General features: G+C 52.1%; 7 protein-coding genes across 7 annotated transcripts; 3 read left to right on the top strand and 4 right to left on the bottom strand.

Annotated features, from left to right (window-relative positions):
* Positions 1–571: 571 nt before the first annotated feature.
* Positions 572–2,387, bottom strand: CH63R_12495 (Cytochrome P450; the record flags this gene model as incomplete). The annotated part of the gene is made up of 5 exons (XM_018307469.1): positions 572–1,014; positions 1,094–1,696; positions 1,763–1,837; positions 1,899–2,001; positions 2,061–2,387. 5 exons carry the CDS (start codon positions 2,385–2,387, stop codon positions 572–574), a joined length of 1,551 nt encoding a protein of 516 aa, XP_018151886.1.
* A 2,645-nt stretch (positions 2,388–5,032) lies between these two features.
* On the bottom strand, positions 5,033–6,566 carry CH63R_12494 (Major facilitator superfamily transporter; the record flags this gene model as incomplete). The annotated part of the gene is made up of 4 exons (XM_018307468.1): positions 5,033–5,212; positions 5,278–6,059; positions 6,116–6,282; positions 6,370–6,566. The coding sequence occupies 4 exons, from the start codon at positions 6,564–6,566 to the stop codon at positions 5,033–5,035; spliced, it is 1,326 nt and encodes a 441-aa protein (XP_018151885.1).
* Positions 6,567–9,311: 2,745 nt separating this feature from the next.
* On the bottom strand, positions 9,312–10,569 carry CH63R_12493 (carbon-nitrogen hydrolase; the record flags this gene model as incomplete). The annotated part of the gene is made up of 4 exons (XM_018307467.1): positions 9,312–9,366; positions 9,435–9,910; positions 9,991–10,019; positions 10,095–10,569. The coding sequence occupies 4 exons, from the start codon at positions 10,567–10,569 to the stop codon at positions 9,312–9,314; spliced, it is 1,035 nt and encodes a 344-aa protein (XP_018151884.1).
* Positions 10,570–12,594: 2,025 nt separating this feature from the next.
* On the bottom strand, positions 12,595–13,732 carry CH63R_12492 (Gibberellin 20-oxidase; the record flags this gene model as incomplete). The annotated part of the gene is made up of 3 exons (XM_018307466.1): positions 12,595–13,284; positions 13,347–13,413; positions 13,479–13,732. The coding sequence occupies 3 exons, from the start codon at positions 13,730–13,732 to the stop codon at positions 12,595–12,597; spliced, it is 1,011 nt and encodes a 336-aa protein (XP_018151883.1).
* A 3,939-nt stretch (positions 13,733–17,671) lies between these two features.
* CH63R_12491 (Argininosuccinate synthase) lies at positions 17,672–18,976 on the top strand (the record flags this gene model as incomplete). The annotated part of the gene is made up of 1 exon (XM_018307465.1): positions 17,672–18,976. The coding sequence occupies one exon, from the start codon at positions 17,672–17,674 to the stop codon at positions 18,974–18,976; it is 1,305 nt and encodes a 434-aa protein (XP_018151882.1).
* Positions 18,977–19,628: 652 nt separating this feature from the next.
* On the top strand, positions 19,629–20,456 carry CH63R_12490 (Alanyl-trna synthetase; the record flags this gene model as incomplete). Its single annotated transcript, XM_018307464.1, has 1 exon — positions 19,629–20,456. One exon carries the CDS (start codon positions 19,629–19,631, stop codon positions 20,454–20,456), a length of 828 nt encoding a protein of 275 aa, XP_018151881.1.
* Positions 20,457–21,798: 1,342 nt separating this feature from the next.
* CH63R_12489 (putative Alcohol dehydrogenase) lies at positions 21,799–23,002 on the top strand (the record flags this gene model as incomplete). The annotated part of the gene is made up of 2 exons (XM_018307463.1): positions 21,799–22,174; positions 22,239–23,002. The coding sequence occupies 2 exons, from the start codon at positions 21,799–21,801 to the stop codon at positions 23,000–23,002; spliced, it is 1,140 nt and encodes a 379-aa protein (XP_018151880.1).
* Positions 23,003–23,802: the final 800 nt, after the last annotated feature.

Genomic DNA, 23,802 nt, shown 5'->3' with positions numbered 1-23,802 from the left:
CTGAATTCGACGCCGAAGCACCCGATCTTAGCTAGAACCGGTCGCAGCAGCACGAGTACAGACTTCGGATAGAGTACGAATACGTTGGCCTCCATTAGCCAAGTTCCGGCTAAGACGGCATCCAGTCTTGGCAATTGTCACAATTACCAGCATGACTATGGTTTCATAGCATCCCCTGTCATGTCCATGCTTGTTCATCTTTTCATTTAGGTTGATCAGGGGGCACAACTCCTTAGTATGACGTCCGCGGGGAAACATTCGCAAGTACGCAGGGCATGCATGGCAACGTATTAAGTTGTATTGCAAGGTTGGTTGTAGAATACCCCGCAAGTGGGACAAAGTTCAAGTTGGACTCTTAGTTGGAATAACACAATGAGTTGTATTGCCAGGTTGTGGATCCACCCCCCAAGTGGAGCAAACTCCGAGTTGACTCGGAGTTGAAATGTCTTGTGTTGTACAAGAAGTGCAGAGAGAGCATTGGGTCATTGACGTTCTCCCCGGCACGGCCGAAGTGATCGTCGCTCGGTGACGTTTCCACCTCATTCTGCAGACAGAGTCTGATCAAAAAGTCTCATGACGAGTCAGCTTTGATCCCCAGCTGGCTTTGAATCTGCCGCCGGCGTATCTCAATCACAGCGGCAGGGTCCGAGTCAAGGTTGACGCCAATCACCTTGATCTTCGGTTCCAGCCCTCTTATCACTCTCCACTCGTAGCCGAGCACTAGCTGCGCTAGGATAATCTTCAGTTCCGCCGCGGCTAGAAACCTGCCAGGGCAGCCATGGTTCCCATGTCCAAAACCCAGGTGGTTAGGGCCAGTGGTCACCAGCTGGGCGGCATTTTCTTTCCCCGGCAGTTGCCTCATCTTGAGAAATCTGTCCCCGATGAATCTGTGCGGCTCGGCGTATACGTCTGCATCCCAATGTCTCTGCGCCGAGACACCGATAACAGTGCCTTCAGGAAGCACGAGACCATCTTCCAGGGTCATCTGCGAGGTAACTTGACGGGGCATGGCGACTACAAGGTAGCGCGTTAGTTCCGTTTTCTCCCAAGGCAAGACTGACAAGAGTGAATGGAAGCGGTGAAACGTTCTTACCGGTCAGGATAGGCTTGATCCTCATGCTTTCTTTAATCACGCTGTCGAGTAGCTTGAGATTATAGAGAGAAGTCTTGGACCAACCCATCGCTCCGATAACTTCGGAAGCTTCATTTCTAAGACGTTCAACCATGTCGGGGTCGCTCGCGAGGTCATACACAACCTGCGACAGTAAATCCGTGGTGTTGTGCACGGCAGCAATAGATAAGCCCAATTGCAGGTCAACGCGGTCGAACGATCGGTCGTTTGCGTACAAGTCAGACCATTCGATTCCGTCATTGAACTCGACAGGAGACTCGCCCCTCTCGACGGCGGCCGCCTTGTCTTGTTGCCGCCTTAGAATGACGGGACGAATCAGGTCTCGGGCCTGCTGCACCTGGAAGCGAAGCTTGCGGCAGTGAGGCAGAAACCAATGCACAAAGGGGCGCGCGAATGCAGGGAACATTCTCAGAGACAAAGCCGCCATGAAGCCCGTCATGATATGGCTGACGGCTATGTTTAGCCACGCCGCGTTGCGACATAGCTCCTCGCCGAGAAACACGCGTGCGGAAAGCCGAGCGACTACTAGGTTGAGCCGCTTCTTGATCGCAACGCGTTGCCAATCTGCACAGCACCGTGATATCAGTGAATGTTTGGCTTGTCGTCACTGAGCGTCTTGGAGGCCCTCACCTTGACCATGAGGAATCTCGAGAATTTCCTCCAACGCCAAATTGCACTCGTGCGGCAGAGGCTCAATCACGCTTGCTAAGACGTCAGCGTCAGATGGTGTCTTTGCAGCTGTCAATATGAAGTCCACTTCTCGTACCAAGATCTCTCGTCAGTTTGTATTTGCACATGTCCAGGACTACCGGCAAGTCTTTCAAACCGCTGGCGAACCCCTCAAAACCAGGCAGGTCGTGCGAAATAAACTACAGATCCAATCGGGATCAGCATGTATCACACAGCGAATGGATCAATGGGATGATACCTGTGCCACCACTTTCGAGAAGTCCAGCCTCTTGTCATTTCTTATCTCTTCGGCATAGTCCGGGGGCAGTACGACGAGTTCTCTACCCGGACCAAGGATGCGGAATGGCTTGCCATCAGCTTGATCAATGGCTTGGTTGAGGGCTCGTCTGCCATCAAGGTAAAAGTTGAATATTGGTTTGAGGTTGAATAAATCCCACCATTTACCCTGGTCAAGTATCGGAAGTCTTCTAAGTGAAGCCTTTGAAGTGTCCCTGTTTCGAGGCGCGAATGCTTTCCAACTGACCACGAACAAGATGGTCACAACGACGTATCCGTATGGCGGCATGATGATACCTAGCAGCTTCGGCAGCGGTTCTGCTGAGTGTATCGCCATACCCTGATCCGGAAGTGCCATCAAAAGCAGGTGGATGAGAACAACAGGTGTTTTCTTAGCGCGTCCAGTTGGATCACTTCTTGGACGACTACACAAGTACCATTGATAACTAATCAACGGATGATGCCCCCGGATAAGGCTGAGCCAAGATGCCCAACAAACATACGCATCTGCGCAGATGGTACATACTTCTTCATTCCGTTTTGGTTTCCATTTTTGTCATCCTGATTCCCGGAATACCCCCACCAAGTCCCACTCATGGGATGGTTAATTTGTCTATACCGTATTCATCCGAAACTTTAAGTCCTGTGAGGAGCCACCCCAATTGCCGATCTACGAAGCTAATCTCGACAACGACTCCACCCAAGGTAGGAAAAGTATACCCACGGGGAGATAAGTAATCACCAATACAACGAAGTTCAGAGACCCTAGGAAGCTCGTGTGAAATTGACCATTCCCCATATTTGATCGTCCGTGTGATTTCTGCTCCGACAAGTTACATGGATTTGAAGAAAACAACGGGCCGGATGGCTGACTCGGGGTGTGATACGGTAGTTGTTGTGGTCAGTTGCTGCAGCAAACAAACAGGTGACGAACCTTGTACGGTATGAGCAATTCCTGATCTGTCAATGGCTGCGGCATAATTTTCGGGTCCCATTTTGCCCCGTCACCCAATGATAGACTGCCTTTATGCTGAACCTTGGTATTTGACTCGTTGGTCCATTGCCATAGGTGCTGTACATTAGCTCTGGTTTAGCTCGACTTTGTTGTTGGTGATTACGATCTCGATATAGTTGCCAAGGAAAAACTAGGTTTTCTTGCTTTTAGAGCCTGGTGATCCCTGATGCTTTGGAACAAGCCCGAGTCATGCCAGGATCGCTATACAGAGTGAAGAGGTCAACTGAAAGAGGGGCTAATGGGTGACCAAATCCGTCTCTGGCCCCTATTGCCCTAAGGATAGGCAGCGCTGGAGACCTATTTTACCGATTAAAATCCCCTAGGCGGAGCTCCGGGGGGGCATCGGTGTTGTAGGGGGCTATTTTAGGGGTCCGTTGAAGTAGACCGCTGCAAGAGTCCTCCACTCCGATATCCGAATCCTTCGAGGTCTGGGCAGCCAGTGGTACCCTACTGGGTTCGTGACAAGTCACCCATCACTCAGCTAACATTAGACATGCAAAATATTGGTGTTAGCCCTTGCATTGTCTTGATGTTTTGGATTGGAGGAAATGGCAATGTCGTCGGTAAGAATGAAGACAATGGAACATTTTCGCATGGAGAAGCACTCGTTCTTGTGGGGCTGGTTTAAGCCCAAGATGCTTCATCATCTAGTTTCTACGTCGTTGATGTACAAGAATTAGCCTTCTGATGCCGTAAAACATTCGTAGAATTAGTAGGCCTGTGCCACAACGTTTTGAGCCTGGTAAATGAGAATGTAGGCAACACCATACGCCATCTGTTGATGATAGTACTCACAGCATCTATCTGCCAGAAATGTAGGCCCCTGCCACTCACTCTAAGCCCGCGAGGGAAGGGCCATGCTAGTACATCGCTAGCAGAGGACGAGGCAAAGACTAGGCACTTCGAAGACCCAGTCATGTAGTGACGCTGTTCAGACATAACAGGAGCTGGCGTCTGGTTGGGGGCAGATGAGGTATTTAGGTCATTGGACGGCTGCAAAGGGCCTTGGACACACATCAATGATGTGATCCTGTCAAAGCGTAAGTGTATCTGGTGGGAAACGAAGAAAACGTCGATTTCGAGTTCGTCTTTGTCTTCGTTTGATTTACACAGATGCATTTAAAAGTCGCCAATGGAGGGGAGTTCTCAAAGTACAGTCATTCTGACGGATCCACAATTAACACCAGCAGAAAAACTGCAAAAACTTATCAAGAGACATCAAGGGCATAGGGCATGCATGCTCTTCGACGTGTCGGGAAGAGAGCCTTCTGGATGGACTTTGAGTGCGTCCACAATGATGATGGAGTCGTCAGATCTACCAGCAACAGTGAGTGATGTCTACCGTATGTGCGATGTCATTCGAGTAGCACGCTTCATTATGATGCGATTGGCTCAATGGTGTAGAAAAAAGTGGCTTCTCTTCTTGCAAGGGACAAAGTAAATACTCTTTTGAGGGCATTTGGAAGAAAAGTTGTTATGGCTAACCGATTCGTCGATCAACATAATCCTTGATTCTGGTTCCGGTGTGCTCAATCTGACAGAGTCCAACCTTCTCCAAAAGCTCTTCAGTGTCTCTCATGTCTTTTAACCGATACGTAATAAGCAGAAGATCTGATACTCACTACGAGCCCTGAAAGACCCGGGAATGTTCTCTAATTCGACGTTGGTTAAGACACGAGTAACGATGACAGTTCCGCTTCCGAGTGGGAACCTCTTATTGACTACTTTGGCTAACTCGAAGAAAGGAGAAATGCTAAATGCAACCGTCTAGTGTCTGTAATGAATGCAAACCTCTAACTCCAGTTCATAATCTTTTCCAGACATGATGATTGTGAAAACAGCGCCGGCACATGGCCGTGGTAATCGCGAAAACCCTCCTCCAAGCCGTTACCAGTGACATATGAAGCTGCGACAGGCCGCTAGATTTTGTAGAGCAAAACCTTGCCTGTCACCGCGAGCCTAGAACCGCAGAGGAATAAGAAACCAACGACCATGGACGCCGCCGCGAAGACTTGCGCGTACATGTAGCGGCCGTTGTCTCTTGTGATCAAGAGACCAGCAATTGGTGGCCCCGTCAGCACAGAGAAACTCACGATTGTCTATACCAAAAAGTCAGTCTTGACTCCCACGTAGCGACTTGGGGAGCGTGGTAGAGAGCACTTACGAAGATCATCCCCATCCTGACTCCCGCTTTCTTCAAGTCCGTTGTCAAGCTGCTCAGTGTGGCCGGGAACATCGCTTGGAGACCGTTTCCAACAATGCCGTAGACCACTGTCCAGGCGTAGAGCCCTTCCCGGGACGTGACGCCAATCATCGCCCAGGCACAGATGATCGAGGCGACTGTGACCATCAGGAGGATGTTCATGGGTCCCGTGTAGCGGTCGGCCAAGTATGCGGGGAGTGTGCGGCCTATGATGCCGACGCCGTTGAGAACCAGGAACAGGTTGAACGACTCGTTTTGGGGAATGCCGATGATGTCGACGCCGAACGAGCTGAGGTAGTAAAAGGCAAAGTAGACGCCCCAGAAGACCAGGAAGATGCCAATCGCAAACAATGTGTACGAAAGCTCCTTGAAGGCGGCGAGTTCCACGATGGGCCCCGTGCTGTAGGGTGGCAGTCTCGGTCTCGCCAGGAGATTGGAGACTACCAGGCAGACCATTGTAGCAAAAGCCAAGGCCCTCATGGTCCACCCGTAGCCAAGGGTCGGGATGAGCTGCTGGAACATGGCCGGGTAGACCAAGCCTCCGGTGGCGCTGCCGCACGCACAAATTCCGATGGCCAACATCTTCCTCTTGGAGAAGTATGTCGACACGATCGCCAGCGCTGGGCAGAACAGACAGCCAGCCCCAAGACCGACGCATATTCCTTGGGACAGGAATAGCTGCCAGTATTGCGTGGACAGAGAGGCCATGAAGAGGCCGAGGAGGGTCAATACGGTGCCGAAAACTAGGCTGCATGAGCTCTCCGTCTTTCTTGGGATCGTGTAGGGGCCTGTTGCTTACCAAACACCGGACGGAAGTATCCCGCATCCGTCAGACGGCCCGAGAATGTGCCAATGAAGAAGACCAAAAAGACCTGCACGCTTCCGATCCATGCGATGTCTGCGTGAGAGCGGTTGAGGAACTCGACATAGTACGTCTCATAGATACCAAACGAGTTGATGTTTCCCCTGGACCAATCTTAACATCATTCCGTGGCCGTTGTCCGCAAGAAGTGAAATCAAATCACGATGTGAGGGGGGGGGGGGGGGACCTACCATGTATTCATGATGATCAGATGCCCTACGAGGACCTGAGTCCACGCGAGGACACCGCCATCCGGGGGAGGACCGGGGTCCTTCCAGCCCGCTTCACTCTTGGATTCCCCCAGGATGCTCTGGCTTCGAACGCTCTCACTTTGAGAATCGTCCACCGATTCCGCACGTGCTTCAACCCGGCCGGAAAAAAGACCCATGTTGAGGAATGTTGGTCGATGAGCTTGTGAGTGGTGGTTGATCTGAGTCTACTGTTATGCCAATGCAACTGAAACAACAAAAATGGCTTTTTCTAATGTGTAGTTTGGTAGCTAGATGGGAGCCTGCCGACCAAGTCAGTCTTTGTCCTTGCATGTTTGCAAACAAGGAACTTTAGCAGGCCAACTTACCTGGTAAAAAGTTGCACAATTGATGTTGAGAAGGCTTGCATGAATTGCTTGGATGCCGATATGAGGATGCTGATTTGAAGTAGCGATGGAGATGAACAAGAGACTGGTCAATGGCGAGGAGCAGAATAAGGCTTCCTATTAAGCACCCGACAGGTTTGCAATCTCAAGTTTTCAATTGCTATGCTAACTAGGTAACTAGACCTCCTTTCTCATCAACCAAACAGGCTACGAAATTCATCATCCCGCAAAAGGCAGCTTGCTAACATCTGTTCAATTGTTTGTTTTCCAAGGGCGGAGAGCTGTCGGTTGTCCAAAGGGCCAAGCGTCGTTGGCTGTGTTTGCAGGGCGGGGCGTTGGACGTTCCAAGGGCGGGCGGGGTGTTGTTGGTTGTGTTGGAAAAGGTGGAGGCGTGCTGTCAGCTAGGTACGCAGAGCGGAAGGGCGGTGGGAGTTGGTTGTATTCAAAGGGCGGAAGAGGTTGGCTGTACTCGAAGGGCGGAACACCTATGCTTGCGGCGGTCTACAGGTAGACAAGACTACAAGTACATGCGCCGCAGGTGCTATGCTCCACAGGTGCTATGCTCCACCTGGCTTACTATGTACGTGATGCTAGTGGTTAAGCTCGCCATTGACCCATTGACCTTAACAGGCCCCCCAACCAACGAGCTGACTCGTTAGCGATGCTACCCGCCCTTTTCCACCAAACTCGGCGGGTACTGAGCCGGGGCCGAGCCGAAATGTCGTTTCCGGCCGGGGTTCAAACTTCCAACCAAGATTGTGTCAGATCCACTACGGATGGAGGCGGTCAAGCTCTTGGGATTCCGCTAATCTTGCTTGGGAAGGTCGTAACGCGCCTCTCCAAACTACAGCAGAGTCAGTCTGGGTTTTGGACTTGATGCTTGAGCGTGGGCGCCAGCCAAGAACATGCTGCAGTTTTAGCCGTAGACCCGTGTGCGGCACAGTTCAGAACCCCCCCCCCCCCCGTCGTGTGTACAAGATACGCCGCGAAGTCTACGTTCAGATGTCTCTAACCATTTGAGCGAGCTGAGTGAGCTGAGTGAGCTGAATGAGTTGCCTCGCCGCCTTTGCTCAACTTCCACGATGAGCTGGGTGGGGCCGGCTTGAGACAAGAGTAGTCCACGTGGCTCGGGACACACGAAAAGAACCTCCATAGACACCCAAGACCGCATAGGCACCGAAGAGGAGCTTGATGGAACATATCAAACCTAACAACGTGACGGACCAGTACTATTCCACAATCACATTAGTAAAAAAAACATGCATAGCGACCACCACGGTCGCCGCCGGGTACTCAACTCTGTTTGTTGTACATCGGACCCCGTCCTCAGACAACGTCACTCGAGCTCCCCTATCGCCAGTCTCGGTAATTTTGTCTGTGAACTTCACCACATTTCTGTCCTCACGTCAGCATCATCATCGTAACGAAATGTCTGTTGGATGCCCCATACTTTGCTGAGGAACAAGGTGCTCATGTCAATTTGCATCTTGAGTCACGAAGTATGGACAAGGCATGACGTTGATGGATGAGATCGTGTTAATCCTCAATCGCATTGGGTCAAAATATGTAAGTCAAACCACCCACTTTTCGGCCACCCCCCCATTTCGGCCAGGTTTTACACCTAAAATCTACTAAAACTAACAACCCTAGCTCCTTAACCCTAACCCTAAATAATCTATAAATATTATATATTATATATAACTATAAAATAACTATAGATAATAGGTATAAAAGCTTCTACTATACTATATATAAAGTATTAAGTCTTTAAAGTTAGAAATCTTAAAATGTTAAGATTATAGTATATTTTACTAGTGGTCCTTAACAGTAGCTTAAGCTAAAATATTTTAGTAGGCTTTATATTAAAAAAGCTATTTTTAGTATATATATATACTTTTTTAATTGGATTTTTATATTATATACTTATAGTTAAGTATTTAATAGTAGTTATATAAGTATTATAAAAGTAAAATTTAACTAGTATATATTTTACTAGTATTATACTATTTTTAAACTTATATAGTAAATAAGCTATTTATATAGGTAAATCTACTTTCTTTTAATATAAATATATACTATAATTAAAGTTATTTAAGTAGTTTTACTATAAGTACTATAATTACTATATAATACTAAAATTTAAAATCTTAAAAATAGTATTAGAAAGTAGAGTTTTTACTTTATACTATAAACTAAGTATATTACTAAGCTATATAAAGTTAGAAAATACTATATATATAAAATAGAGATAAAAAACTATTTTATAAGACTTTTTATATTTATTTATCTATATTAGTTATTAATAAAAGGGTGTAGTGAAAAGTAGTACTTTTGGTGTAAAACCCCGGCCGAAATGGGGGGGTGGCCGAAAAGTGGGTGCTTTGACTTACAACAGCGTAAACGACAAGCACGGCCAACGCCTAGACAGCCCCGCATAAATCATGACCTCTTTGGACTTTCATCCTACTGCTAACATTTGCCTCGATCCAAACTTTCCTAATATTTTCCAAAGCAAGTGCGATAAGCAGCCAGTCTGACTCACAATGGAGGGCTAATATCAAGCCCAGTGACAGTCAGCTTGAAGGCGTCATTCCTATTTAGCCATGTCAGTGAACCGTAAAACACACACACCGTGAAAGCCCACAGAGAGCCTCAACATACCTCGAATAGCTCCCGGCGACATCCAGATCCAACCTGCCTCTGACGCAGTCGTCGAAGTTGACACCGACCGTCAGCATGCCGTCCTCATCCTCCCACAACGGTCCCTGAAGGAGTTGTCCCAGCGGAGACACGATGCAGGACCCGCCGGTGGACACGAACTCCTCGCTCTCGGACTTCTCCCCGTAGACCCAAGCGGGCTGGCTCTGCTTCTTGAGGCACTGGTTCGCGCTCAGGACGAAGCACCTCCCCTCGCAGGCGACCGTTCGCATGAGGGCCGGCCAGGTGTCGCGCGTGTCCGCCGTCGGGGCCAGGTAAAGGTTGACGTTCTGGCTGTAGAGCGAGTGCCGCAGAAGGGGCATGTAGTTCTCCCAGCAGATGGCGGCTGCGAGCGTGATCGGGACGCCCCTGAGGCTGGTTGTCACGGCGCGGAGCGAGGACGGCTGTCCTTGGCCCCAGATCAGGCGCTCACTTCCTGTCTGCGGAAATGAAGCTTCAGCTTAGTAAATTTGATATGGAAGACATCACTGCGAGGGGGGTGGGGGGGGGGAAGACTTACTGGCATCACCTTTCTCCGTTTGCCAATCACTGATGTCTAGTCAGTTTCTGCTGCTCCCCCCATTCATAGCCGCCGCGTAACAGGGCGAAATGTGTCATACTCACCTCCCAGCTTGGGACAGACGTATACAACAGCACAGTAGAGAGTGCCTCCTGCTCGTTCCACGATTCCCGTGACAATGAATATTCCGGTCTCTCTGGCCACCCGTTCAAGGTACTCTCGCGTGCCATCGCCTCTCCGGACTCGACCCGCACCGCCCTCTTCTTGGCCCTCGAGTTCTCTCTTCACCCACTTCTCCCCCGCGCCTTCGGGAGTGTCCCCTAGGTCTGCAGCATCCTTGAAGTAGTTCAGGAACTGTTCTCTGCCTTCAGGGGTACGGCCTCCCACCGCGGCACCGAAAGTAGCCCCTCGCGGGTAGCCACCGATGTAGGCCTCGGGGAAGAGAATCAGGTCGGGAGACGGGTCCTGCTTGGACGCTTTCTGGCACTGCTGAGACAGAGCTTCGAGTGTTTCCGGGGTGGTGGAAAGCGTGTGCTTCTGGCTGACCGCGAGGTAGATTGTCGGTGGTGAAGTCGCCATGTTCTGTGGTAGAATCCTGCGTGAGATCGTACTACAAGTTGTTTGAATATGAATAGATGAGAAGGCTGTTTATCATTGAAGCAGCGGGGGGCAACCACTCGTTATTTATACGTTTGTAGTCTCCTATCATCTAAGTCAAACTACCCCCATTTCGGCACCCCCCCCATCTCGGCACCCCCAGCCCCACCAAGCTACACCAAAACCTACTACTTTCTAGCACCCTTATAACTATAAACCTACTTATTATATTTAATATAAAATTATATATTTAAGTAAATAGTATGTAATATAGTATCTTTAAAAAGTAAATATGCTATTATTTCTATCTACTATATACTAATTATACTATAAATACTAATGTTAGTATCTACTAGTATTTTACTAGTAAACCTTAACATTTTTTAAAACATCTTTTATAATTTAAAGAAATTATATTAAAATATAAAAACTACTTATTATAGTATATTTCTATATAATTAGTATTATAATATAGAGCAATATAGTATACTACTATTAATAAGCTTAAAATAAAGAAGTTAGTTTTCTACTTATATTAATTTAGTAAGGAAAATTTATAAATAGCTATAAAAAAGCTATTAAGTAAGTAATATTAAATTAAACCTTATATAACTATAGTAGTACTCTATAAATACTTATAGTAGTTATTATATACTATTTAGCTTTAAATTTAAGTTATAAAGCTTATAAAAAGAAATATAGTATATTACTAGTAAAATACTACTTTTACTTTCTAACTACTAGTATATAGTAAGTATTAGCTAAACATATATAAAAATAGTAAATTTTAGTATATATAGTACTTAATTACTATAAATAATTTTAGTATAATTCTTAGTCTTAAAAGTAGGGTTATATAGTATGTATAGAAAGTAGTAGGTTTTAGTGTAGCTTGGTGGGGCTGGGGGTGCCGAGATGGGGGGGGTGCCGAAATGGGGGTAGTTTGACTTACCGCTCAGCACTTCGGAGTCGGACTCGATTCTTGCCCCGGGCTATCAGACTGCCTGTGTCCTGTGCCTCTCCCCAATGAGCGTGAGTTGCACATCATCCAACGACGCTGTAGACTTATCTTCTGCTGAAACTCATGTCGTTCGATAAGCACCCGGCGATATGCACGATGTCGTGAGATCCAGTGACCCCCGACGAACCGACTTCCTCATAGAAGTAATTCCGTTGTAGCCCTTCATGGACACATGTCATCCAGCGGCAGGTGATTTGTGAGTTCGAAACCTCGACCTAGCCGTCTTCTGGGTTGGTAAGAGCAGCCCTGTCGTCCCTAGGAGAGTGGGCATTGCATTGTCCATTCATTCGTGGTAAATGTGCCCCTCCCCCGCGCGCCCTTCGCAAGCGTGTGGCGCCACGCCCAGCCATGTCATGCAGTGGTTGTTTGTGCCGCAAGCCCCCAGCTCTAAAACTGAACAAGATCTGCAGGGTCACTTTCTTGAGGGGAAGGTGAAAAGGGATGAACGCCCCCCTTGTAACCGAGTCACATTTAGGAGAGTTGAGGGGACAGTAACCCACCTCAAGAACAATTATCTTCACAACGCGCGTACCTCTCGGCTTCGCTTGCAAAAATGGTCCGACATACTACTTCTTAGGTACACAGCTTTCATCTTGCCGGGATTTCTGACCACGGGCCGGTGCCGGGAACCAAACGACCAGTGTTGTCATCAGCTGTCTTGACGACTGGGTGATTGGCCAAAGTCGTCTTTAAACTTCTATACCCCCCCGACTAACTCCATGCGATGCTCAGTAAGATCCTGAGTAAAACCAAACGATGTCAATTCGAAAGGTTTACCTTGCAACATCAGTTCGTCGTCACAGCATGAAGACTAATCTAGCAAGGAGTGTAAAACGAGTTCTAGATTGATTGATGCATGAAAATCTATGTGAGCGCACCACCTTTTCCATGTACGAAAAGTCAACACAGTTTGCGCTGACAGAAAGGAAAGGAGAAAACGTAGGAAGAAAAAAAAAGAAGAAGAAGAAGAAGCCGGAAACGAGAGACTATGCCGAAACCGCGGCGTGACCCTCCAACTTGTCGCTGTCCTTGATCATCATGCCCGTCAGGAACTGGCCCTTGACGTCGAGGACGCTCGGGTTCTTGAAGACGCCGAACTTGAAGTCGTGCCACTCGTTGGCGGTCCAGGCCTTGCCCGTCGTGTCGCTGAAGACGCCGCCGTCGTTCATGCGGAGGAAGTAGGCGATGCTGTAGCGGTCCTCGTCCTGGGTCTTGCGCAGGGGGACGACGCGGTGCACGACGCTGGCGAGCTCGCCGCCCGAGAGGAAGCGCAGGCTGTCGCCGACGTTGATGATGGCGTGGCCCGGCCGGGGCTCGATGAACTCCCAGCGGCGCGAGGTCAGGGAGAGGTACTGCAGGCCCCACTGGGCGGCGAGGAGGAAGGTGAGGGAGCCGACGTCGGTGTGCTTGTTGTGGCCGACGTTCCTGGGCTCGCCGGCGGGCCTGTCGTGTTTGGGGTAGCGCAGGAGGCCGAGGGTCGAGAGGGATGGGCCCGGGTCGGCGTGGTGGGCCTCGAAGCGGGCTCTGTCGGTGCGGCCCAGCTGCGAGGAGAGGCGCGAGAGGATCATCAGGGTGATTTCGTGGGCGTTCTTGATGAAGGAGAAGAAGCTGTCTTCCTGGGCGCGGACCGAGGTGGTGAGGTCGGAAGAGCCCTTGAGGAATTCACGGCGGGAGAACTAAGGGGGGGATTTGTTGGTTTGGTTGACTTTGGCATTTATTCAGGAAGAGGTGAACGCACCTTGAGAGACTCGTATCCGTCTCTTGTCTTGGGGTTGGGCCCCTCCTCGGTGCCCATGGGTTCGTAGCTTATAGGGGATCAGTAATTGAGACCAAAGTTTTGGCGAGGTGAGATCTGTGAAGGAGGGCATACCCAAAGTTGTCGCTGCCACGGGCGTCCTGCATCTTGACCTCGAGAGGCTGGTTGAAGTACTCGGCCATGATGCGGAGCATCTCCGCCCACAGCCTGCACAGCTCGGCATCGCTGGTCAAGTCGAGGTAGAAGAAGCCGTGGCTCTTGCAGGCGTCGAGGAGGTTCCTGCTCTCGTCGGCGCTCTCGGCCCGGAGGAGGTCGAGGTGGATAGTCGGGAGAGACTTGGAGACGATGATGGGCTCGCTGATAGCCATTGCTGAAGGTTTTGGAGGAGGCGAATGATCGGTGTGCAAAGTGAAAGATGTCAGCCAAGGCTAAAGTGGACTTTGAGGTTCGACCCGATGTATGAGCTGAGGTGATTCGAAGTGTTATCTGGATTGTGAGCTTGAATATACGATAAGCGCGACTTCCAGACATGTTATATACCCAAGAAATGGCCACTCCCGTGAGAAATCGACGCAACTTTCACATCGCGATCAAGCTTTTCTTACCCACCTTTTCCGCGGCCAAAACAAACAAGAATTGCGTGTTACGGTGAGCATGACGGCTTCTCGAGTACGTCTGATGCAACGGTCAGAAACACTCCCAGCCCCCTCCCTCCCCCGCCGCCCCAGAATCGTGAGAGTTTCTCCGACGAAGCATCGAGGTTGTAAAAACCTCCGTGTGGGCAGATTCTGCATGCCCGATTCTACATCTGCAAGGACTATACCCCGCTAGTCGCTGCCCCTAGTTGCTTGCGATGGGCTGTTGCTACTTTGCTGGGCGCAACCGAGGCTGAAGCCGGTGTCGTTAATGGCACCACGCTTGCTGTTCGAGCCATGTTGCAATGTCACGATGAAACGCTGGCTGGGAAGAGCACGCGCCGTTCCTCCTGTCTACTCATCTAATCCCGACTCCGGGTGGTAAGATGGTAATAAGGTGCCAGCCGTGTGTAGTCGCACGCCATTGCCGGTTCAGCTGTAGGCCCTCGTGAACTTTTCCGAAATGACAGCGCGGACAAATTCGAGATCAGCGTGTCAACAGCACACTAAGAGGAGTATCACCGGCGACACGACGACGGCCGAAATCCGCATGGAGGGAGGGTTCCTTATTCTGGGGGTTGCAAGGGAACTTTTGCCTACATGGAACCCCTCTTTCACGACCTCTTAATGTGATTGTCAGGAACACTTCCCTCTCGGGCGACGAAGTAGGATGCAACACACATGTGACGCAAGTGATGCTAAATTCTCCGCGTTCGCCGGAGGCTGATGTCTGTTGGCTGGCAGGAGGCGCAAGATGACCCGATTTCCTACCCCCCCAGCGTCACACTGCAGACATGCGGGCGGGCATCATGTGTCAGAGACCAGCTCGTTCGGATGCAACGGCCGGAGGAGCGTAGAACATCTAGGATCAGGTAGAACGTTGAGAGAGAGAGAGAGTCCGGGGGAGGGGGGAGGGTTTGAGCCAATAACCGGGGTTTGGCTTAGAATTTGTCTGTCCCGGAGTTACTTGACTCCGGCGCTACCCTCCAACGGGCAACCAGTCGTAGTGGGGCCATATCCGGCCGCTCGGGGTCCGCTGCCCGGGAGCGCTGGTCCGAGTAACCGGGAGCCGTAAGCGGTAAACAATAGGGGACCTGCACTGGCCGGTAGCGGCTTAGCGTCCGCCCGTAGCCAACACACCACCCGTAGTTGGCCGCGCGCGCAGATGATGCAGATATCTCGTGATGGGGCCTGATGCATGAAAATGCGTGGACCCATGTTCGAGACTGGTTCTTGGCGTCCTCAACCAGATTTCCAAAATCCCATGGTTAAACATATGGATGAGTTATGAGAAAGCTGGTCTCGGATGCTTTCTGGCAGTCTCGTTGCTAGGAATAAGCGCTGATTTCCCCTTCGTTACCACACACACACACACACACAAGCACACACGGTGGGAGCACAGGCGAGCCAGAAACGTGCAGAGGGAGCCAAACAGCTCCAGCCAATTGGTCTAGGTGAAAATACGGTGAGCCCTTGAACATTCGGTTTTGCATTCTGCAGACAAACTAGTAAAAATGACCCCAATGGGATTTGGCCGGCCGGAATGATGATGCCCCAGCCCCAGCTCCAGCTCTAGCCCAAACCCCCCGAACCCCAACCCCGAACCTATCAGACTCCTAGATGCCCGGGCCCACTGTTGGGCCGTAGAGCAGAAAGAGAATACCATGACCCCCTTAGGCTGCCATGGGGAGTTCGCTTTCAGATTGTTGCGAGTCTCGCTTGCTGGTGCGTGATGTCGTGTGATTTTTTGTCATGTGGTGACGTGATGGGAATTACGGACGCCTGGTTCATGGTGTGTGTGTGTGTGTGTGTATTGTGTGTGTGTGTGTGGGTCAATCTTTAGGCTCGGATCTGAGTTGCAGAACCGATGCCATCGAACGAATCCTTCCACACGTGACGATGGGCTAATGGAGGGGAGGTAGCCAGCCAACTCAACGACATCTGCCAACTTCTCGCGCCAAAAAAACAAATACCCCGGCGTCAAACGCAACAACAGGGGGGTGGTCGTTTGCAGTTTGCTTGTTGGATGCTGGCCTGCAGGGTCCTGTGGTGTTTGCGCCTCATGTGGGCACCGAATCGGAGTGTTACTGATGGAGACCGTGAACCCAACATGAATCTAGGTTTCGCTAGGGATATTAGAGACTCCGGACAGGAGGAGGTTGTCCTCTTGTAATACCAGTGGTACGCCCTAGAACGGATTTACAATGTCGTTTGGGTGGGCCAGGAGGTGGTGCGATGCTTTTTAAAAGCCGACGTTTCTATCCCATCTGGACGGTTGCATGTAACGGCGGCGGCCTCAAAGCGTCCGACGTACATTCGTATCATGGACATGGTTCTTCCTGCTTTCGGTGGTACCAAGTAGGTCTATTTCATAAGTCTTTTAAGAAAATTCAGTTAAAGAACGGCTCTGCGATTTTGCTTTCCAGTTCAACATGCATCTATTGCATGCAGTAAAGCATGCTGATTGTATAAGTAGACGACGTTGTACCATATTCATTTCACATTTTCCCACCATCCCCTTCAGGCACGCTTGTCGTAGTCGCGGAAATAGCCTCATCACCCTAAGTTCCAACACGCATCGCTTTTCGATGCACGTTTCTCGGAAGCACTAGCGGCTCTACCTACAGGTGGAACATATGATAGGGTGACTTTTCTGCTCTTGGAAGCAGACCAACGTGTGACAGACCAAAAATGGCATCTCGCGTGTCATGGGGTGCCTGGTCCATCCGTAGTCAGTCAAGTGTAGTATTAGGTACGCCAGAGAGTGAGAGTTTTTTTTCTGCCCTGCATTCGCCCCGGGGATACTTGGCTCGCACAACTCAGATGGGGCTGCGGTATGGGCATGGATGTCCCGGGGATACTTGTTCGCGTAACTTGTTGGTCGTACGTGTAGATAGAGGTGAAATATGGTTGGCGGCTTGGCGATCGAGATTGCATGGGATGCTTTTGGTCTTTGATATCAGCGGCCGGCCAGCAAATACTCACAGGATCAAGCTCATCGGCTCTTCATTCTTATCACCAACAGCAGCTCTAGGCAGTGTTGGGATGTCATAAGGCATCAATCCAATATGCACCCACAACTAATACCGCATATCTTTTAATGAATGACATTAGTCATAGCACCAGTAGTCCCCTCTCGAGCCAGACAGCGCACAGCTAGCCATCTTCCGGGGGGAAATAAGTCCGGTTTGGTTTGCAGTGTTTGATACGCTTTGAGTGCCACCTCACGAGATAGGTCTCTCACACCATTCGACTGTGTCGTAGTCTAGCTAGCAGTAGCTCAGAGAAAGGTGCCTGGGCGTTGAACCCTTGCGAGAAACTGGCTCGTTGTCAACATGACATGTACGCCCTTTTTTGACAACATGGTCGACATACGACGATGTTGAACACAACAGACATCGATCGATCACAGGTTCGTTTTGTATGGTGAAGAGAGAGAAAAGCGTATTGAAAGAAGAGTGTCATCATTGTATATAACGCGGTCGGTTATCCTGACATAGACTCGAATCTCTTGGAAAAGACATCACATCAAAGACATCACATTCTCCAGACACATACACCTTGGCTCAATCAAAGAACCTTGAACCCCGACGCTTTCATCTGTCCAAACAGGAAAACCAAACAGCTTCACCTTTCTCAAATCATTTCCAACACACACTTTAACACAATGGTATGCATAAGCTGTCTCCACTGCAGACAGAAGGGCAATATATTAACAAATCGCAGGGTCTCAGAGCCAACGGCGCCGTCCAGGACGAGAAGAAGGCCATTGAAAACTCCGAGAAGGTGTCCAATGGCGCACCCCTGCAGGACAAGAGGCCGATCGAAAGCTTCGAGCAGCTCGCGCAGATCGAGAACCGGGATGACCCCGTCGTGACCATGTTCAGCGGCGGCCTGGACAGCACCTACCTGCTCCTTCGCCTCCAGCAGCTCGGCTTCACCAACATCCACGCCGTCGCCGTCGACGTCGGATCGCCCGTCGACGAGGAGGGTCTCACCCGGCACGCGGCGCACTTTGGCGCGTACTTCAAGCTCCTCGACGGCCGCGAGGCCTTTGTCAACGAGGGCGTCATGCCCGCCATCCGCGCGCACGCCACGTACATGGGCATGTTCCCCATCAGCAGCTCCCTCACGCGGCCCGTCATCGCGCGCCTCGTCACCGACTACGCCAAGGACCTCGGCGCGGGCCTGCTGCTGCACACGGCCAACCTCTCCCAGAACAGCCTGCCGCGCCTCAACAACTCGATCCGGCGCCTCGGGTTCCCCGGGCGGTTCGGCAGCCCGTACCCGCACTCGGTCGTCTCGCGCGAGAAAAAGGCCGACGAGCTCTCGGCGGCGGGGCTGACCATCATGTCGGAGCGCAAGCTCAGCGGCGACGAGAACCTGTGGTGCCGCGAGTTCGAGGACGGGCCCCTGGGCGACCCGGAAGGCTTCTGCATCCCCGAGGACGCCTACACGTGGACGCGCGGGTCCGGGGCGCACCCGAGCCAGAAGATCACGCTGCGGTTCGAGGACGGCAACCTCGTCTCGGTCGACGGCAAGCGGATCCCGCTCATCCGGGCGATCGAGCTGCTGAACAGGGAGGTCGGCAAGTTCGGCCTCGGCCGGTTCGTCGGGCTCGAGCCGCTCTCGACGGACGACAAGGCGCTCGAGATGCGCGAGGCGCCGGCGGCGGCCATCATCATGGACGCGCTGCGGCACCTCGAGATCGCGACGCTCGAGACCAAGACGCTGGAGCTGAAGCAGCAGCTCGAGCAGAAGTGGACGCGCGAGGCCATCGCGGGCCACTGGGGCGCCAAGTGCCACTCCATGTGCGAGGCCGCCATCGAGGCCTCGCTGCTCGGGGTCGACGGCAGCGTCACCTACGACGTCGACCACTCGCGCTTCCTGCCGTGCGCCATCGTCGCGGACAATGCGTGCTACATCCGGGACCGGGACACCTGGGAGCGGGCTCAGCAATCGCTCTCGCGGTTCTGAGCATGTCGCCTTGGATTAAGAGTATGCAAGCGGGGGGGGGGGATGTCGAGGCCCCAAGAACAAGAACAACAGGGGCGTGGGGGTTAGAGACACTTTATAATATAGACTGGAAATATCATGCTAGCTAGACATTCCTTTTGTATCTCCTCAGCTTCTTTTATAGCTTCTTTTAGCAGGTCCGGAACAAGAAACAGTACTTTCAATGACTGCCCCTTCCCTTGTATTGCTCCGGGATGTATCACCGTCTCCTCCTGAAAAGCTCCGTTGGCCCCCCCCCGAAAGTCCCTCATGCTCACTCCTACGGAGATTATCAGGTGGCCATTTGTCGAGGTCTAGAACGGCTCGGCTAAGATGCACCTGCATTAAATGAAGTACGTACTGTACTGTTGCCAGCCGGGCTTTGCACCTGCATGTACCTTGAGTTGTACATTGTTTTCAAGACCATAAAAGGCCTGGTTGTTGCCGATTCCCAACCTCACGCACCGCTCTCCCCACGTCTCTCACCTCCTCTCAAGATATAGCGCCTCGGTAAACAATACACCGACACTCCCCCCAATCAGTTTCCGTCTCTGTTGCAGGGTGTCCTTCGCAGTACGTCTGGACCCTGAAAATCACGTACAGGAGCCAGCTCACCAGCCCCGCGCTTCTCAAGATGACTGAATCAACCCAACTCGTCTACCAACGAGACGGGGAGCGGCTCCTCCATACCGCCAAGGTCTTCTCCGTCGTCCCGGTATCTGACCTCGCCGAATCCGACCAAGCTCTCGTCAAGGACGCCCCAGAGATCGAGCACGCCGTCATCACGGACTCCACAATCTTCCACGTCCAGGGCGGCGGCCAGCCCTCAGACATCGGAACCATGACCGCCCCCTCCGATGCGGCACCCGCCAACGCGGAGTCGACGTTCGAGGTCAAGTCGGTCCGCCAGCCGGCCCAGGGCAACCAGATCCTCCACTTCGGCCGGTTCGTCCCCGCCGACGCCGCTCCGACCTTCGACGCGGGAGGCGAGCTCCAGCAGCACGTCGACGCCGAGAAGCGCAACTTGCACTCGCGCCTGCACACCGCCGGCCACGTCATGAGCCTCGCCATCCACGCGCTGTGCCGCGAGGGCGTGCTGCCGCCGCTCAAGGAGTCCAAGGCCTCGCACTACCCGGACTCGGCCGCCGTCGTCTTCATCGGCACGCTCGACGGCAAGCACAAGGACGCCATCCAGGCCAAGACAGACGAGTTCGTGCGCTCGGCCAGCCCCGTCAGGATCCACTGGTGGCCCATGGAGGAGCTCCTCGAGAAGTGCCACGCGAGCGAGGGCTTCGCGCTGCCCGAGGGGGAGACGGTCGGCCGCGTCGTCGAGATGGAGGGCCTGGGAAGCTACCCGTGCGGTGGGACGCACGTCCGGGACTGCAGTCAGGTGGGCAAGATTGAGGTGAAGAAGATCTCGCGCTCCAAGGGAACGAGCAAGGTGTCTTACCGCGTCGCATAGAAGGGGCGGCTATGGGTTTTTGCCAAAGACTCGAATTTCAGGTTGAGGGGCTACCGTCGGCTTTTGGGAGCGCAAGAGTCTTATGGACGACATCTCTGTCAGGATGCTTGTCGTGGGTTGTGTCTTTACCACTAGAGCTCCAAAACAGGTATGACTTTGGGATATAAAAAAAGGTTCAATACGCGAAAGAGAACCAATTGCTCCATATCATCAGGGTCATGCGTCTTGTTAACACCCATAAGAGAAGTGGACAAAATTTGGGTGCGTGAAATTGCTTTCCAACATGTACGGCGGTTGGACGAAAGGAGTATTCGGATGTTTGAATATGGGTGAGAACCCCTACGCTTCTTAAACGACGTCAGGTAAGAATCCAACCCGTCTGATCAGTCGTTCCATCACCCGAACTCAGACCCGGAGTCTGCGGCCACACAAGAAGAGGATGGACACTACTCCTCATACTTTTTCAAATGGCCATCGAAGCACTTAAGGTTAGAATTACTATACTCTACAGCTTCACTCGATAGTCTGAACGTTTTTTTGAAGGCAATTATGAGAACCGGCTGTAGACGGGTTAAAGAATGATGGAAAAGTACACGCAAAACTCAACGTCCCGCTCGTCTTCAGCCTGTTCACTCAAGATTTGGCAAATCAATCTTAAAGTTGATCTAGATAGACCCTAACATGTCGCCTCCCTGTAGTGGTCCAGTTAGATTTCTCCTGAAGAAACTGTGCCGATATGAACGGTTCGTAAGCAAAGTCCTCAGGCTTCGTTGTCGTGTCAGTCTCGAAAACGCCGCATCAGTAATTGGCCCGCGCCATCAGTAACACTGTTCTGTTCACTAAGCAAAAAGGCATCAGCTAGGTTTCTAATACTCGGGCCAAGCCTCAAAGTTTATTTTAGTGCTTCCATGCTCGCCCGTGTAAATTAGACAACGTCAAGCAGTGCCTCTACACTCACTCCGCTGCTTCACATCAGGCGGCGTTGTTCAACTCTCCGGCTTAGCTCGCATGTCTTCGGGCTTGGCTCTCGGCTCGAACATCCCAGAAGGCTCAATAAAACCGTGGGTAATCAAACAGTGACGATATTGTGTCCGGACAATCTGCAAGACCGCAATGCGTATGGTTCTCCCCTTAGCTTACGAATCAAAGACGCGGAGATGGCTCCAAGCGACCTCCGTGTCGTGAAGATGCGGCGTGCGTCTGCCAAATGGATTGGCAGGTATTGGTATAAAGATCGCAGATGCTCAACAAACATCAGACGAAAGAACCGACATCACAATAACCTTCTCTTACCATCACCAAGCACTACTTCCTGTCTCACCTTACTCAGGCCAAACTGAACATGGCCCTCATGAACAGCACCCTAAATGCCACCATGAGGGGGGTTGTCTTTGGCGGGGTCCCGTACGATGTGACCGTCGAGAACCTCCCAGTGCCAACGATCTCGAGCCAGACGGATGCCATCGTCCGAATCACCACGGCGGGCATCTGCGGCTCCGACTTACACACCTACCGCGGCCTCATTGGCGGTGGCGCCGTCCCATTCACGATGGGCCACGAGGCCATTGGCTACGTTGCCGAGGTCGGGAGCGCGGTGTCGTCCCTTTCCGTCGGCGACTACGTCGTCATCCCGGACACCCCGTCCACTGCCACCCTGGAGATGGAGCCTACGTTGTACGAGTTCTTCGGCAGCGGTGGCTCTCTCGATGGCCTACAAGGTGAGACCCCCTCTGACCTTTTTCCCCATCTCAGATCTGCTTTGCTGAACAATCCGTCCGATAGCCGAGTATGCCCGTGTCCGGTCTGCCGACGCCAACCTCATCCCCGTGCCTCTTACGCGCAACACTACATCACCCAGCCTCGAACAAGACTACCTCACCGTCGGCGACATTTTCTCCACCGCCTGGACGGCCGTCACCTGGTCTGGCTTCCAGCCCGGTGACTCGGTCGCCGTGTTCGGCGCCGGCCCCGTCGGCCTGCTCGCCGCCTACTCCGCCCTGCTCCGCGGCGCGTCCCGCGTGTATTCCGTCGACCACGTCCCGCAGCGCCTCGAACTCGCCCGCTCCATCGGCGCCGTGCCCATCGACTTCCGGGCCTCGGACCCCGTCGCGCAGATCCTGGCGCGCGAGCCGGGGGGTGTCGCGCGGTCCGTCGACGCCGTGGGCATGGAGTCGCTGAACGCGGATCTCGAGATTGAGGAGGACATCCTGCTCCGGCAGACGGTGGGCGTCACGCGTACCGGGGGCGGCGTCGGCGTCGTCGGGGTGTACGTCGCCACGCCCGACAGCCCCTCGGGCCCGCGCGGGAGCACCATCTCGCCCAACGGGACGCTGCCGATGACCGAGTTCTTCTTCAAGGGGCTGAGCGTGCGCGGCGGGCTCGTCGATCCGAAGCTGGTGGCGCCGGAACTGGTCCAGCTGATCGCGAGCGGCAGGGCGCGCCCGAGCTTCATCACCTCGGCGGTCATTGGCATCGAGGATGCGCCAGAGTACTACCGTCGCTTCAACCGTCAGGAGGAGTCCAAGGTTTTCATCCGCTTTCCTTAGATGGTATGGCCTTTCAGAAGAGTTGGACTGCATGTATGTTGAGACCGTGGGAGGACGACGTGACAGTCGACACTCCGGATTACGAAGCACTGTTTTCGCCTGACAGTTCCGGTTCAATGTAGAGTGTAACGATAGATAGATGACTTTTCAACCCGAGATTTGATGGTGTTTTTTCCCGGTATCTGATGTGTTGCTCTTCTAGGCGCTTGTCTCCGAGGCCACATGGCATGAGGTTGAGAAGTTTACGTTGGTGTATTCGGAAAACACCAGGAAACAAGATGCAACCAAATCCATCACTGCCCAAGGAAGGGCAGATATGATTCAGCAGTCCCAATCACCGAAGAAAGAAAGGTGGGGGAAAAGAGAAGAGAAAAAAAAGAGAAGTATTGTCTGTCAGTCAAAGCACCTTACCTTCTTGAGACCCCCAGCTCAAGCCAGCAGACCTTGTCCAATAACGTCGGGCACCCACTTTTCGCCCACCCCCCCATTTCGCCCACCCATAAATGAGGCTATCCCCATCATAACCACCAAGTTCAATTAACTATTGACTTCGTCTAGATGCCACCACAATACAGCTTTCAGCTTCACTAGGTAAATCAGACTCGCTGGATTCATCCGTGATACCCTCTTTTTCGCCAGCCTCAATTTGAGCCTTCTGGATGTCCTTGATATTGGCGAACTTGGTGTTTGGGTCGATCTGGACTGTCCTTCTTTTCCTTGCTGCATTATTGGTGACTTGGGCCTGCAGGAGCTCAAGATTATGCTGGGCAGTTGCCAGCTTATAGGACTGCTCGCTGAAG

The sequence above is a fragment of the Colletotrichum higginsianum genome, chromosome 9 (genome assembly GCF_001672515.1).
Source record: "Colletotrichum higginsianum IMI 349063 chromosome 9, whole genome shotgun sequence".
In the NCBI taxonomy this organism is placed as follows: Eukaryota; Fungi; Ascomycota; class Sordariomycetes; order Glomerellales; family Glomerellaceae; genus Colletotrichum; species Colletotrichum higginsianum.
This window is presented reverse-complemented; position numbering and strand designations above follow the sequence as displayed.